Below are 15,808 nucleotides of genomic sequence, written 5' to 3'. Positions count from 1 at the left end.
TCTTCATCTCTCTCTCTCTCTGTTTCTCTCTCTGTATTTTTGGTTTTTCTCAGATCTTTGTATCGCCACTCAGATGCTCCCAGTTTTCTTCAGTTGAGCTCAGATTAATGATCAAACTTTTATTTAACAACAAAAACGATTTGAAGTTTGGATTCTACAACCCGATTCTTACAATAAATAAATAGATTATTTACTTAATTAGAAGAGTTCATGCTTGATTAATTGTTGAGTCATTTTGTGTAATTTTAGTTTTAAAATGACGTGTATGTTCTGTCCCGGTCTAAAGGATTGTGTTTTCCTCGCTGCAGGTCAGCCAGGAAGTCAGAACACCCTGAAATCCATCATGAAGAAGAAAGATGGCCGCCCCGACGCCAACGGCACCAAGAAGAACCTGCAGTTTGTTGGCGTCAACGGAGGGTGAGCGAAACGTTCAGCCGTTCCTGTTTGATAGAGTTGGAGAGTAACTAGTTACCTTTACTGGAGTAACTTTCTAGAAAAAAATTACTTTTAGGAGTATTTTTATTCATCTTAAGTTTTATGAAGTATTTCTACTCTTAACTTTTTGGCTTGAGGAATTTCTTGGACGGATACTTTGTCCTTTTACGTGAGTGAAACATGTTGGAGTGCTCTCTCTCTCTTAGATGCAGTTTGTGTAATCTGCCCACCTCTGCGTTTTTGATCCTCTTTTCTCTTAAACTCACATCCAGGTGATAAAATCTGATCCTTTTTCGCCCCCTTGTGGTCTAGATATGAAACTACATCGAGTGACGAGTCCAGCTCTGAGGACAGCAGCTCTTCTGGGTCTGAGGAAGAGGAGGGGGACGAAGAGAAGGAGGAAGAGTACCAGGAAGTGGGAGGAAGGAGAATCGGGGAGGAGTTCCAGAACGAGGGAGCCGAGGATGAGGATATGAAGGACGAAGAGGAAGGTTCAGAGAACGAGAAGAGAGAGAGGTCGGTCACTGAGACGAATCTGATCAAAACAGTTTGATCAATTATTTCTGATCACATACACAAACTAATGTCTTTTCCTGTTTAATTTAATTGAAACTAAAAAGTCACAAAGTCTATAAACGCATCAACCAACAGGAAACCTGATCCACTGTGAGGCTGAAATGCTTTGGCACATAAACGGGGATCATTTCGTCATTAAATTTTCTGTTGGGTTTTTGGTTAAATGTTTTAGTCCTGGGCTGCACAGTGGCGCAGTTGGTAGAGCTGTTGCCTTGCAGCAAGAAGGTTCTGGGTTCGATTCCCGGCCCCGGTCTTTCTGCATCGAGTCTCCATGTTCTCCCTGTGCATGGTGGGTTTTCTCCAGGTACTCCGGTTTCCTCCCACAGTCCAAAAACATGACTGTCAGGTTAACTGGCCTCTCTAAATTGCCCCTAGGTGTGAGTGTGTGTGTGCATGGTTGTGTGTCTCTGTGTTGCCCTGTGACAGACTGGCGACCTGACCAGGTGACCCCGCCTCTCGCCCGGTACGTTAGCTGGAGATGAACCAGCACCTCCTGACCCCACTGAGGGACAAGGGTGTTAGAAAATGGATGGATGTTTTAGTCCTGAAAAATTCTGGTGCATCTCGACCAGTTTTCAATATTTCAGTGATTTTTTTTCTCACTGTGATTTTTGTTTTCTTGCTGGATTTATTAACTTGCTCTCTTTCATAAACTTGTTTACTTTAATTTCTGCTGAAGATTTATTGACTTCAGTGACGTTGGACTGTGATTATAGATTCCTAAAGGTCAAGCAGCTGATGAAGTTAGCATAAAAGACTGATCAGACGTCAACACGGAAAACTGCTCAGTTTTTTCTGATTAACAAAGTCAAACTGTAATATGTTGCTGAAATAATCTGCCTTCAGGTTTTGATCTGCCATAATTTAGAAAGTAGGATGTAAACACATAAACCATGCAGGTGTTGATGAACCGTTTTCTTGTGTTTTGCAGGTATGAGCTGAGTGAGAAGATGCTGGCAGCGTGCGACGTTCTCAAAACTCACCTGAGCGACTCGAAGGCAGTGAGCAGCAAAGATCTGGTGAGAAACGTTCAGTTCTACCATCAGTTTTTTTTATCAGGTTTTCAGTTATTTATCCACAAGAATAAAGTGAATGTTGTGTTAAAAACTTGATAAAGTTCCACAGCACATCTGCATGTTAAGTTTGTCAAAGTCAAGCTAGCACAACTAGCATAACTGACCTACTTTCCTCTCCTTCCTTATCTTTAATTAAAACTTTTTCTCAACCTTGTTGTTGTCGTAGAGTTGACAATTAGTAGTAAAGCTCTGTGTCGCTTTTTCTTTTATGCATCATGCGTACATTTAGCGCAATATATTGATCATAGCTAAAATCAATGCTAGTCATCAGCTAGCAGCTTTTTACCCTCCAGCAGGGACATGGGGGTGGGTTCTGGTGCGCACAGCGCCTCACTGCAATAGGTCCATATAAAATAGATTGACCTGTCAGCTTGAGATGGAACCGGGTCAGTAACCCGTCCTCCTCCACAGAGAGCCAGCCTCAACACGGTGCAGCACGAGTGGTTCCGCGCGTCCAGCCAGAAGGCGGCGCTGGCGCCGATGGTGGAGGACTACCTGCGCGCCTTCGAGGCCGTCTCTATGGACGTGCTGCGCCACGTCGTCAACATGGCCGACGGCAACGGCAACACGGCGCTGCACTACAGCGTTTCTCATTCCAACTTCCAGGTGGTGAAGAAGCTGCTGGACGCAGGTGAGAGCTGAGACGATTCGCTCCTTAGCAGACGTGAGACTTTATAAACACCTTCAGTCTATAAAGACATTCAGAAACGATCATTAGCTGCGTTTCCATCACAAATGTGTGTAAAACGTTGTCAATATTCCACGAATGTCGATGGAACACAATTTTCAAATTGTGATGTTTCCATTAAATAAGAAACTTACCGTATTTTCTGCACTATAAGGCACCTAAAAACCTTCAGTTTCCTCAAAAGCCGACAGTGCGCCTTATAACCCGGTGCGCCTTATATATGGACCAATATTGAGCCACAACAGGTCTAGCAGCTACGGTAAGCAGCCGCCGACTTCCTTTTCCCCCGTAGAAGAAGCGCGCGGTGCATGCTGGGATAGTTGTCAGAACGCTGGTTTGTTAATAAAGTTTGATAATACATTTAAAGCCAGGGGGCGGGGAAAGAGAGACAGAGACTGCAGCGGCAGCAGCGTGTCGGTTGGTCTGTTACCCAGAAAGCAGTTGGGCACAATATCGCAACACCTTGAGTGAAACAGTGACTGGGGCAGCTACTACTATATAAAGCACTTGGGGACCATTTCTTTACTGATGTAGATGTGTAATAATAGAGTACAGAACAAATTGGCTACCCAAACTGTCTATTCTATGCGCCTTATATATGAAAAAAGTTTTAAAATAGGCCGTTCATTGAAGGTGCTCCTTATAGTGCGGGAAATACGGTAATGAAAATAAGTTTATTCACGTGATAAATCTTCTTCTTCTTCGTGGTTTCTGCCAGTAGCAACATCCAGTTGCTGATCATTGGACTTGTGTGATGCGGAAAAAGAGTTTCCATTGCTGATAAAAAATTTTCCTGGCGGCAAAACTTTTTATTGAAAAACAATTAGTTTTTTTTTTTAATTTTATGAAGGAAGTAAATACATTTTTTAAAAAGCAGAACTTGTAGAAATCATGTTTATTGGAGCTTTGACTGCATCTTGTGCACAGAAGTCAGAACCAGGAGGCGAGATTGTGAGGTGATGCTACACTGGATTAATTTCATAATTGTCATAATTTTCAGTCTTTGTTTACTTCCTGATTTACGGCGTCTGATTTCTCCTGGTGCAGAATCAATACGCATGTTTCACATCAATAATGTAAAATGTGACATGACTGTTCAGACTGTGTGTGTGTGTGTGTGTGTGTGTGTGTGTGTGTGTGTGTGTGTGTGTGTGTGTGTGTGTGTGTGTGTGTGTGTGCGTTTCAGACGTGTGCAACGTGAACCAGCAGAATAAGGCCGGCTACACTCCCATCATGCTCGCTGCTCTGGCTGCCGTGGAAACAGCGAAGGACATGTCCATCGTGGAGGAGCTCTTCAGCAAGGGGGACGTGAACGCCCGCGCCAGTCAGGTGGGTCACTGGAGGTCACGACCTTTGAGAAATCAGGATCTCCCCCACCCTAAACACCTTATTCAGATTAAACAAAGTTGGTGTCAAACGTTTGTGCAGCACAAACGTTTGGGTGTGCCGTGATAATTAAGATCAGAAAAGTTTCCAGAGGTCACCAAAGGTGACCTTTTTTAAGTTTGCACTGGTTTGTGTAGCTAAATCTCCGTAGCCTAGTTTGATTTTGTAAATATAGGAGGGTTGGTTGACCTTTGATGACCTCTAGAAACATTTGTTAATGACGCAGCAGCAGGTTGGGGTTTAAAACTCCGTTTGTCGTCCTGCAGGCCGGTCAGACGGGGCTGATGCTCGCCGTCAGTCACGGCAGGATGGACATGGTCCGGGCGCTGCTGGCCCACGGAGCCGACGTCAACGTCCAGGACGACGAGGGCTCCACGGCGCTGATGTGCGCCAGCGAACACGGCCACGTCGAGATCGTCAAACTGCTGCTGGGCCAGGCGGGCTGCGACGCCACGCTCAGCGACGGCGTGAGTTAAACTCCACCCAGAGCCTAAAGCCTGCAGAGAATTAAAACGCATAAAGGTCCTGACCCGGAACCTTCGCATTGTGTTTCTGGTACGCCTGTAAGTCTGATGCACCAGTGACATTGGCTAACAGAGACGGACGATAAAACTGCTTCTCTTGGATCACTGGGGTTAATTTCTGCTTCTAAAAGCGATCAAAAATAATATTATGTTCAAGTTGTGCTAAAAGCAGTTAGCATATTAGCAAAGTTATTCAAGCCTAAAATAGCATCTGAATGCTAAACATGTAGTAGCAGCAGAGGCGCTAACGCTAACATCAACGTCCAGATCTGTTCAAAGAAGTTCAACACCAGAAATCTGAATGTTTATAAAATATTCACCATCAATCTGAAGATCAAATAACAGATTAAAAACAATAAATATTTCCATTGTTGAGCTCAAATGTTTATTTATTCAATAATTTAGTAGGAAAATGGTTTTGAATTAAAATGTTGCTTATTTTGTTGATTAAAATGTGATTAATTACAGGCTCAATTAGCAGATTATTTCACTGATGACATGAGAAAAATATCTTGTGAAACAATCTGCCAGTGGAACTAGCACTTTTTCATTAGAGTTAAGAAATTACTGAATTTAAACAAAAACTTGTTGAAAAATTAGTTGGTTTTGTCTTATTTCAAGTGAACTAATATATTTACACTAGAAACTAGGCAAAAAATACTTGGTAAGATTTTGTGTTTTTACAGTGTAGAAACATTGACAGCTAAAAATTTTGCTAAAATGTTTAGCAAAATTTGTAGAAATTATGTTTCTACAAATTTGAATATTCTGAATATTTAAGATACGGAGATACCCCCATTTTCTTGCACAGTGCAGAATGTTTCAGACTGATGAGCGTTTTTATTTTAGTGTTTCTAAAATAATATAAACATGTACATCTCTGCCTTCCTCCCTGTAGGATGGGAGTAACGCTCTGTCCATCGCCCTGGAAGCCGGACACAAAGACATCGCCGTGCTGCTTTACGCCCACGTCAACTTCTCCAAAGCCCAGTCGCCTGTGAGTTTCCGTTTCCACGGTTACAGGACGGCCTGTCGCCGACTCGCTGACCCGTTCGTGTCGCCGTGTCTTTCAGGGAACGCCTCGACTCGGCAGGAAAACTTCGCCCAGCCCGACGCGGAGGGGAATGTTCGACTGACCCCTGACCCCAACCAACGCTGCGCTGCTATTGGTTCTCACAGAACAACCTCTCCTCCCTTAATCCCGACAACCAATGAGATTCCTGGATTATTTTTTTTCCCTTTTCTATTTATCTACATATTTTCTTTCCACCTCCATGAGTCCAAAGTGCCCTTTGAATATGAATGTAACCTTCAGATTGTGCCTGAAATGTTTTCTTCTCTCAGCTCAGATAATCATTTAAATCCACATTTTCATATTCGAGTGGAAATATTCCCATCATCCCAAACCCCTGAATACTCAACTGTACTTCTACAACTGCAGTATTTTGAATACTTCCTAATACTCCTCAACAATCCATGAAGTTATATATTTATCAGAGTATAGTTTTTAATGCAGATATGTATTTCATTGTACATACGGTGGTCATAGTCTAGTCGTTCACCAGTTTGTCTCGTCTGTAATATAAACGTTGTTCGTTAAGGTGCTGACTTTCATCTTCACGTGAGAATTGAAGTGCCTGAAACGTTGCCTTTAACCATGATTATTGATTAAAGAGTTAAAATCTGTGTGTTTGGTTTGAATTATTGTATTATAAACTCTGTGAACATAGTGTTCATATTTCATAATCTTTATATTTTTCTTGTAAAAAGTCAGATTTGGGCTGAAATACCCGCACTGCACCAGTAGATGGCGATAATAGATGCAAACTTAAAGATCCTGAAGCGTTTCTGGCGTAAATATTTCCCATTTCCTCTCCGTCGTTAATTGTTTCATAATTTTTGATGGACGGTAAACGGAACAAGACGCATCCAGGAGGAAACAAATGAACTGCTTCAGTGTTTCAGGGAGAAAAACTCGAGTCATGTTTTAAAGTTTTTTATTCCCAAAGATTTACAAGATAAACTTTTCATCTAAAAAACTGACTGGAATTGAAATCTGTTTAAAAATATGTTTAGGTAATTAGTTTGATGGATGAAGTTGAATAATTATGAGAATTATTTTAAAGGTTAAGTGTTGCATAATAAATCATTGGCATTTTATCATTACGATAAAAAACGTGATCAATAGATAAAACATTATCTATTGATGATCAATTATTGTTATATAATATCAATAATCTTATGTTATTCATATTCTCTTTAGTTTCCCTACATGATTCAGCCTAAAACAGTTAAATTAACTTATTACTTTTGGTATCAGGTGTTACAAATCATTCCAGCTCAAAAAAAAAAAAGATTTTAAAATCTTTACGAAACCAAATTATGACACCTCTGCCCTCGATGGGTGTATTTTAAGACATTTTGGAGAACAGCAACCCTTTAAAACCAGGTTAAGAAAATCACTTTGTGCAGAAATATTTTTACTAAATAAACCCTACAGATGTAGGTCTGAATCTCAACAGGTGGAGCGTTCTTTGTTTAAATATATTTTTCTGTTATGATTAAATCTTTTCTCGTGTTTTCCGGGTTTATTTGAAGAAACTTTTGGCCGTTTGACTGTTTGGACGTCAGAAATCCCACAGGTGAATGAGAAAAGTTCACAGAGCTGGAGCTCTTCTGAATCGTGGGCTTCCTGAGTCAAAGAGGAGACAAATTAAACACTTTGTGAGAATCATTTTAATTTAAAGTTTGATAGTAGCTTTAAAAAAAGTTCCTGAAAATTAAAACAAACCCGAGTCTCCTACCGACTGGTTTTTGTTTGAACGAACCTGTGCAGAGGAAGGAGGCAGCTGCACGATGCAGCTCCCGACCTGCAGAGGGCGCCTCCGGGTTTCGGTCCGGGTCGGGAAACCGGGCAGGAATCGCGGGTTCTGTGATGGGACGGCTGGGACTGGAAACTCTGACTTTCTGCTCTGTTCAGACGCAAACATGGACAAAATTCAGCCTGGAAAACTTTCAGGTTTTCATCCCGAAAAAAGGAAACATTTTTATTAAGAACGAGGATCAGTCCTGACTGGCAACTCAGTTTTCAGGAGAAATTTGTGAAGTTTTGCTGCTCTGAAGAGAATCATAATTTATCTAAAGTGGATTTTGATGTGTAATTTTTATAAATATGTTTTACATATTTGTTGAAATTGCTATCATGTCGTGACAGTTTGTTATGAGGCAGATAATCTGAGTTCCTCTGCTTTCTCCCAGTGCTAACTAGGAACAACCAATCAGAGCGTGGAGGCGGGTCTTAGCGCTGCCAATCACCCTCCTTGTGAATGCCAAAGCTAATTAGCATAGTAGCCATTGACGGCCGATGTACGGTTTTTCTGGTAAGTTGTTTTCCTGCTGTTAGCACAGCTAGCAATGAGTACAGGAGGATGACTGACAGCACTAAGCCCCGCCTCCTGGCCCTGATTGGTTGGTTTTGGTGCATTTGTTAAGACGGTACTACTAGCTGTGGAGGAGATGAACCTTTTCAGATTATCTGCCTCGTATTAAACTGTAACAACATGGTAACTGTTAAACTAATATGTAGAAAATAATAATAAAAAAAACATCTTTTATAAAAGTTTCACACTGCAGCTTTAAATAACATCAACCTGTCAAGTTGCAGAGATCAAACCTTGTGGTTTGTACCTGCTGTGTGTAGCTGCAGGTTAAAGCGTGTGTTGTTACCGTGGCGATGCCTGCGACGCGCTCAGCCTCTCTGCAGAGGAACCGCTTCCCGTTTGTCTGTCCAGAACCTCCTGCAGGTTCTGCAGCAGCCGCCTCCACTGGGGGGCGCTGTCCCCTTCATGCTGCTCTGCTGGAGCCTGCTGATGGAAACAAAACTATTCATAATCCTGCCAGGTTTAGATCATTTATTCTTATTATTCTCTTCATTTTTGTATTTTCTGTCAACAGGTGAACAGAGATGGACCATAACTGGGTTGGATCCAGGTTTTTGTACGGTACCAGGAGTTCTGGTTGGTTCTGTAAATCCTGACTCTGGTACCTTCAGGGCCTGTCGGAGAGCCTTGGCTGCCTCCTGCAAGACGCTCTTCATCCTGCTCCTCCTCCTCCTCTCCTCCGTCAGCTTCACCCGCAGCTGATTCCTCTCCGATCGGCTCCGGCTCCACTCTGCAGACAGAGCGGCCCGGTCCAGTCTGAAAGCAGAACCGAGCTCTTCCATTACAGCTTTTAGTGCTGCCGCCCAACAGCACCACTTATTTACATTCAGTAAATTAGACAATTATTGTAAAGTTATTTCAGTAACTCCCAACTCTAAGATAATCATTACACTGCAAAAACACAAAATCTAGTTCACCGTCAGATTATGTAACTTCCAACAAGATATTTTTCCCTTCTTATAAGATAATTAATCTGCAGGTGGAACTAGAACATTTTCATCATTTTAAGGAATTATTGACTGAAAACAAGCTCATATGTCTTTCTGAAAAGTTACTTGAGTCAGTTTTGTCTCATTTCAGGTGTATTAAGATATTTGCATGAGAATCGAGACCAAAATACTTAGTAAGATTTTGTGTTTTTGCAGTGAAGTTACTTCAGTAAATGGCGTTGTTGTTTCAACACCATTTTTAAGTAATATAATGGTAATAATGGCATAATAATGCAAGAACAAATTCTCAAAGATCAATAAACTTTAAATTCTGATGAACATTTCAGACTGAAACTGGAAGACATTTTAAACATCTAAAATAAATTTAAAAAATGACAAACACCAAATAATTACCGCGTTTGTAAAGACTGTAAACAAAATGATCCTGCAATAAAAGGTTTAGTTGAGACCAAAACACCAGACTGAAGACTCTTATCATCCAGTTTTTGGTAGAAAGAAAGAGAAAAGAGAATATAAATGGAAATTATTGAGTTTACTTTGATTTATCGTGTGATTAATTGATGTATTGATTAATTGTGATAGCCCTTGTCACCATTGTGGATTCTGACCTGAGTGCCTCCATGTCAGCCAGGAGTCCAGCCTGCTCCGCCTGAATCCGCTGCAGCTGCTGCTGCTTGACCCTGTCGTCCTGCTGCAGCCGCTGCAGCTCTCCTGTGAGCTGCTGCACGTCCTGAAGGACAGCAGAGCAGCACTGCTGAGGTCCGAATGGGCAGCCGGCACGCCGCTGCAGAAACCTCCCTCTCACCTTCTGACGCACGCAGCTGGCCCGCGCCGCGCGGCGCAGCGTTTCCTCCAGGACGTCCGTGTCGACGCTCAGCTGCTTCTTCCTCTCCCTCAGCGCCGCGTTTTCCCGCTGCAGGGAGCGGCTCAGCGCCGACAGCCGGCCCAGGAGGCTCTGCAGCTCCGAGTTCTCCTGCAGGACGGACCGGGTCGCCTCAGGGAGCTTCTGCTCCACCAGATGCTGGACCTGTGCCGACATGGCCGCCACTTCTCTCTCCAACTCCTCTTCTAATCTTCTCCCAGGTTAAAAGAGGAGTTGGAGGAAACGGTGAGACAGAAACGTTAAAAATGTTGGACGTTTCTGACATTTTGTATCCTGTAAATGGAGCATTATGTGTTTTCCAGGCCAAGTATATTTGTTTGAGTTTCTAACTCCAGTATTTTCCATCCATCCATCCATTTTCTTGCACCCTTGTCCCTCAGTGGGGTCGGGAGGATTGCTGGTGCCTCTCCAGCTGGCGTTCCGGGTGAGAGGCGGGGTCACCTGGACAGGTCGCCAGTCCATCGCAGGGCAACACAGAGACACACAACCATGCACACACACACTCACACCTAGGGGCAATTTAGACAGACCAATTAACCTGACAGTCATGTTTTTGGACTGTGGGAGGAAACCGGAGTACCTGGAGAAAACCCACCATGCACAGGGAGAACATGGAGACTCCATGCAGAAAGACCGGGGCCGGGAATCGAACCCAGAACCTTCTTGCTGCAAGGCAACAGCTCTACCAACTGCACCACTGTGCAGCCCACTCCAGTATTTTATACACTTGAAATAAGACAAAATTAAATCACAGGTAACTTTTCAGCAAGAGGCAGGAGTTTGTTTTAACTCAATAATTCCTTCAGTTTGATAAAGAAGTACCAGTTCCCCTGGCAGATTATTTCACTTACAAGACAGTTTAACCTGTAATAGGTGAACCAGTGGATCTAGGACGTTTTCATCAATATTAAGGAATTATTTACTTAAAACAAACTCCCAATTCTGGGAGAAAGGTTAGTTTTTGTCTTATTTCAGCTGTACCAAGATATTTGCACTATAAATCAGATACTTGATAAGATTTTGTGTTTTTGAAATGGTGTTAAATTGGGAAATATTACTTCCAATTTAATGCCTTGAAATTTGGCCTCAGTCTGTAAATCCTGTTCCCACCAGCGTTGCTCTGAGCAGCAGCTCCTATAATGAGCTCAGCTGATGCTCCACCAGGTGTTTGCTAATTGCTGCTGGCTAGTCTGAAGGTTCACCCGGGCGTTTTGCACAGCTGAATTGTTGCCATGAAGATTAAAGGATTTCTCAAACATGCATGAACGAATAAAGGCAAAACTCTAAAAGCGGTTAAAAGTGTCCAGATGTGGATGTTATGGAACCCTGTTTCCGCCACTCTGGTAAAAGAAATATATATATTTATTTATTTTTTCTTCTTTTGCCGGAGTGGCGGAAACAGGCTTCCATAGGATGTGAATACTTTTGCAAAGCGCCGTAGTTTAGCCTGGTCAAGGGAGAACAAACTACAGGATTTTAAGTGTTTCAGGAACGGCAGCATGTGATTTGCTGCATCTTAACCTCCTCTTCTCCAGCTGCGCCTTCATCTCCAGGTTGCGGATCTCATCTTTGTGTTCTTCTTTCTGACGTTCGAGCTGCTTCTCCAGATTCTCCCCGATGCTCATCAACTCGTCCTTCTGCCTCTGAAACTCTTCCAGATCACAAAGTTTCTCCGCTGGCAGGAAAGGAAGAGAGAAAGTTGGTAAAGTTTTGGTTAGAGATGCAATAATCTGACATGAATATCTGTATCGGTCCGAAAAAATTCTAGATTAATTATTGGTGACAATGTGCCTGATCCATCAGCGCAGCTCTAGTCAGTCTACTTCTATGCTTTATTTGTTTTATATCTAGAATTCCTGATTTTACTTTCTGAACCATTTGAAAGAAGGTTTATTTTAGGTAATCAACCTGTCGTTTCTGTCGGTTTCAGTGTGTTTATTATTTATTATTTGGCTGTTAAACGCCTCGATGCTCTGACTGAACAAATGAAAGATGTTTTTAGATGTTTGACCAAACTTGTGAAGCTATTGGTGTATTTAAGTGTGGTGTATTGGTGCAGAGTTATCAAATAAATGTGTAATTCGGTATATTTATGTCTGTTTTGTTTTTCTGTAGCGGATCGGTATCGACTGACACTAACTCTCAGATATAAGTGAATCGGTGCATCCCTAGTATCGGTTCACCTTTTTCATTTTACTGATTAATTAGAATGTTTTATTACTACTTTTTTAGGTAACTGTATGGTTATAACTGTGTGTCACAGCAATTATAGTCTCACAAATACAAATACGGCTCTTAAGAAACATATGACACCAGTCACATAAAGAAGTTACATTTGTATCACTAAACAGCAGAGAGTAACTGCATTTAATCATATTTTCAGTTTTGTGGCCTCTTTATATCATTATTTGAAATTTTGTGTGATGACAATAAATCAAAATTCCTGTCATGAAAAGAAATTTATTGCGATAAATGATCAATTTCAGTTTACTGAACTGTTAACACTTTGGTTTTATGACTTATTTTATTCATCTGTTTTTGTTTATGTTTGCTTTGATCAATTGATCTTGAATTGAAAAAAATTCAATGTTGATGGAAAATCAACATTGAATTGTTGATTTTCCATCAAGTCTCATTCTGTGCAAATGTTGAACCAAACCTCACGAAAAACTCGGATAAAAGCTGCTTTTCTTAAAAATTTAATTTTTTTAAAAAACTGCTCATTTCTGCACAACATAAGCACTGGCCTTCACAAAATGAAACTTCGCTACATTTTCCCAGTTTAATCGGAACAGAACAGAACGTGACCCTGAATTATCTCGCGGACACGGAGGGGAAATCACCAGAGAGAGGACGGATTCTGCCAACACCACCACGGCACTCTTGCAGATTCCCACAGGGAGTGAAAAGTCTCACCGAGCGCCGCGTTTTTTTCCTCCAGCTTATCGATTCGGGCCTGCAGCTCCCGCCTCAGCTGGCCGTGCTCCAGCTGCAGGGAACGCTTTTCCTGGACGAAGGTGTGACGCTCTCCCTCCAGCTGCTGCCGCAGCTCGGCCAGCTCCCCCTCCTTCTCTGAAAGGGAGTGCTTCAGGTACGCTGTGATGTCCTTCTTGTCCACGCACTGGGAGATCAGGATGTGGTTCTGCTTCTGAAGTTCATCACATTTCATCTGAAACCTGACAAAACACAATAAAACCCACTGCTTTGTTTGAAAATGTTCCATTAATTGCACACATTACAGAGTTACTCCTTACCTGACTGCAGATACAAAACCTTTTTTTTTTGCTTTAATGTGACGACAGATTGGATTTTTACAAATGCGACCCAGTCCACTTGGGTTGCATTCAGGTTAATTTCATTTATAGAATAGATTAGACCTTATTGATAACCAGTCGACAAGCTACTCCATCCACAGTTTTACCTAATAATACAAATATAGTCATAAGCAATTAAATTTTGAATATATATAAATAAACAAGTAAATAGAATAACAAGGTTTTTGAAAACAATCAGTAGGACAATAGTTCCTTTAATTTTTAACCTTTTGGTTACTTCTCTGATTATAAAAATATGAGCAAATCTGTCAGAGTAGCTGTTTTTCAGAAGTAATTTCCTGCTTTACAAAGATCAAATCACATTTACTTTAAATCAAATTTCAAATTCAAATAAAATTTTATTTGTATAGCACATTTCAGCAGCAAGGCATTTCAAAGTGCTTTACAACATAACACAAAAACATAGAGTCATGCAACATTGAATCAACAATCAAAACATGACATTAAGTCAGGTGCCATCATTAAATTCGTAATTAATTACGTTTCAAATCAACTCTAACCAGGTGGTAAAGGAACTCAGTGTTTCAGCTGTTTTACAGTTTTCTGGAAGTTTGTTCCAGATTTGTGGTGCATAGAAGCTGAATGCTGCTTTGGTTCTGAACCTGAACCAGAACTTTCGTTTGGTTCTGGTTCTGGATGCAGGGCAGAACCAGAACCTGAGAAGTCTAGATGGTTGGTACAACAACAGCAGAACTTTAATGTATTTTGGTGCTAAACCGTTCAGTGATTTATAAACTAACAGTATTTTAAAGTCTATTCTTTGAGCTGCAGGGAGCCAGTGTAGTGTTGTGTACTTTACATGTTCTCTTGTCTTTCCCATTTTGAACAGAACCTAACACAAACAGTACTTTGTGTCACATCATAGTTATTGTCCAAGAGAAATAGGGAGTTTGAAGAATAAATTTCAAAGCCTTGGAATTATATTTCCTCAGAAACTGAAAATAATTGTAAACCTGCAGATTATGTTACAAATAATTTTCTAATTTTTGTTCCCCCATTTATTAAATTTACTTTGAAACAGTATTTACAGAAATGAACGATTTTTTTTCCTTAAACCTTTTACAGATTTTTCTTTTCAGATTACGTTAAAACCACTAAACTTAATGATTGATTGAAGGTAAACTGAAGAGCTTTAAACTGATTTAGATATACGACTCCCAATTATAGTGTAAAAGGTTGTTTGTATGTATATTAAGTCAACTGTCCTTCTAAATAAGCTAAATTCAAACTAACATTAAAAGACACGGACACATAAAAACGTCTGGACTTGTTGATAAAATGAGATATACCTTCACTTTCCAGTTTAAAACGCAACCATGGACGTCGGTTTCTTGCCTTACCTCTCTAGCTTCTCGTTCAAATATCCGATTTGAATCAGATATAATCTCTTTTCTTTTTCGTCGAAACCAGCTGTAGCTGTGATACTTGCGGAGTTGAGTTTTTCCTTGTTTTCACCGCTTTTTCTCTCCTTCTTTCTGGACATTGTGTCGGTTAAAGATTAGCTAAAAACCTTCCAACCCTGCTGAGCAACAAAACTCCACCGTTGCTAGGCGACGCTGCCTTCAGGGACCCCTGGTAAAGTTAGCTTCGTTTCTGATTTACAATATCATTTACACAATCGACTATTTTTGTTGAAAATATATGATTTTTAAAAATATATACTTTCCAAAAATCTTTATGAGGCTATTTGTTATTACAAAAGGCGTTTTTTCAAACTATGTTTTTGTCTTTTCGACTCAGTCTCACTATAGTTTTTCGTGACCAAGTTGTGTTCAGGAAACACCGTTAATTTCTAAATGAATATCCCAACTGTTCAGGACTGTGTCTGAAGGTAAAATACTCTTTAGGGGGTTTTCTGTTTTCCTCTGAATATTTTGTCCAGATGATCCAGACTGCTGTGTGTTTTTCTCATTTTATTCTATCCTCTCTTCATCTCTCGCAACATGTTTTGTAGTATTTAGGTTAGTGGACTAAGGTTTGGTAAATTCTGAGCAATAAAAACAGCATTTACATAAATAGGATCAGAGTCTCGGTCAGTTGAGTATTTTGTTATTGATAAATCTTAAATTACATCTCCTCCTTGGATTTAATTGTCATCCTCAGCTAATACTTACATGTAATCTGTTTTAGAACAAAGTAATTACTTCCAGTAATATTAACTGTTCACTGTATTTTAAATTGCCCTCCAAATGACACATCAGGCTCAGATAGAAAATAATATTAAAACAACAAAGTTTGTGTACAAACAAAATGTCTCACTTCAACATAAATTGTAAGTATGATTCCATGTCTCACTTAGTTTTAGTTAGAACATGTCTACATTTTACATAAAATCAAGAAAATCAAAGGCAACCCTGAATATTTTCATCATAAGTCTGTCATAGAAAAAACACGAGACTTCCTCAAATGTACATAAGTGTGATATGGTAAGTGATTTAAATGTGACAAAAATATTAAACAAATAACGTAAAAATAAGAATGCATGTGGAAATAATAATAATAATAATAATAATAA

The 15,808-nt window shown here is 40.5% G+C and overlaps 2 protein-coding genes across 4 annotated transcripts in view; one reads left to right on the top strand and one right to left on the bottom strand.

Annotated features, from left to right (window-relative positions):
- kank1a (KN motif and ankyrin repeat domains 1a) overlaps positions 1–6,371 on the top strand; it is a 50,532-nt gene extending 44,161 nt beyond the window's left edge. For both annotated transcript variants that reach the window (XM_008419382.2, XM_008419384.1), the window contains exons 5-12: positions 309–417; positions 748–951; positions 1,943–2,030; positions 2,499–2,718; positions 3,962–4,104; positions 4,428–4,628; positions 5,584–5,682; positions 5,759–6,371. In XM_008419382.2, coding sequence (XP_008417604.1) covers positions 309–417; positions 748–951; positions 1,943–2,030; positions 2,499–2,718; positions 3,962–4,104; positions 4,428–4,628; positions 5,584–5,682; positions 5,759–5,821 — 1,127 coding nt within the window. In that variant the 3' untranslated portion in view covers positions 5,822–6,371. The remainder of the gene's footprint in view (positions 1–308; positions 418–747; positions 952–1,942; positions 2,031–2,498; positions 2,719–3,961; positions 4,105–4,427; positions 4,629–5,583; positions 5,683–5,758) is intronic.
- On the bottom strand, positions 5,923–14,828 carry LOC103470741 (uncharacterized protein C9orf117 homolog). 2 transcript variants are annotated; one of them, XM_008419385.2, is made up of 9 exons: positions 14,634–14,828; positions 12,875–13,134; positions 11,480–11,633; positions 9,881–10,148; positions 9,684–9,805; positions 8,731–8,881; positions 8,412–8,551; positions 7,514–7,657; positions 5,923–7,377 (listed from the first exon to the last, which is right to left on the bottom strand). In XM_008419385.2, exons 1-9 carry the CDS (start codon positions 14,774–14,776, stop codon positions 7,224–7,226), a joined length of 1,536 nt encoding a protein of 511 aa, XP_008417607.1. In that variant the 5' UTR covers positions 14,777–14,828; the 3' UTR covers positions 5,923–7,223. The 2 variants fall into 2 exon arrangements, with proteins under 2 accessions (XP_008417607.1, XP_008417608.1); XM_008419386.2 differs by having other exon boundaries at positions 8,412–8,548.
- Between the last annotated feature and the right edge of the window lie 980 nt (positions 14,829–15,808).

Source organism: Poecilia reticulata, linkage group LG9 (assembly GCF_000633615.1).
Source record: "Poecilia reticulata strain Guanapo linkage group LG9, Guppy_female_1.0+MT, whole genome shotgun sequence".
In the NCBI taxonomy this organism is placed as follows: Eukaryota; Metazoa; Chordata; class Actinopteri; order Cyprinodontiformes; family Poeciliidae; genus Poecilia; species Poecilia reticulata.
Note: the sequence above shows the minus strand (reverse complement) of the source record. Positions and strands in the feature narration are given on the sequence as shown.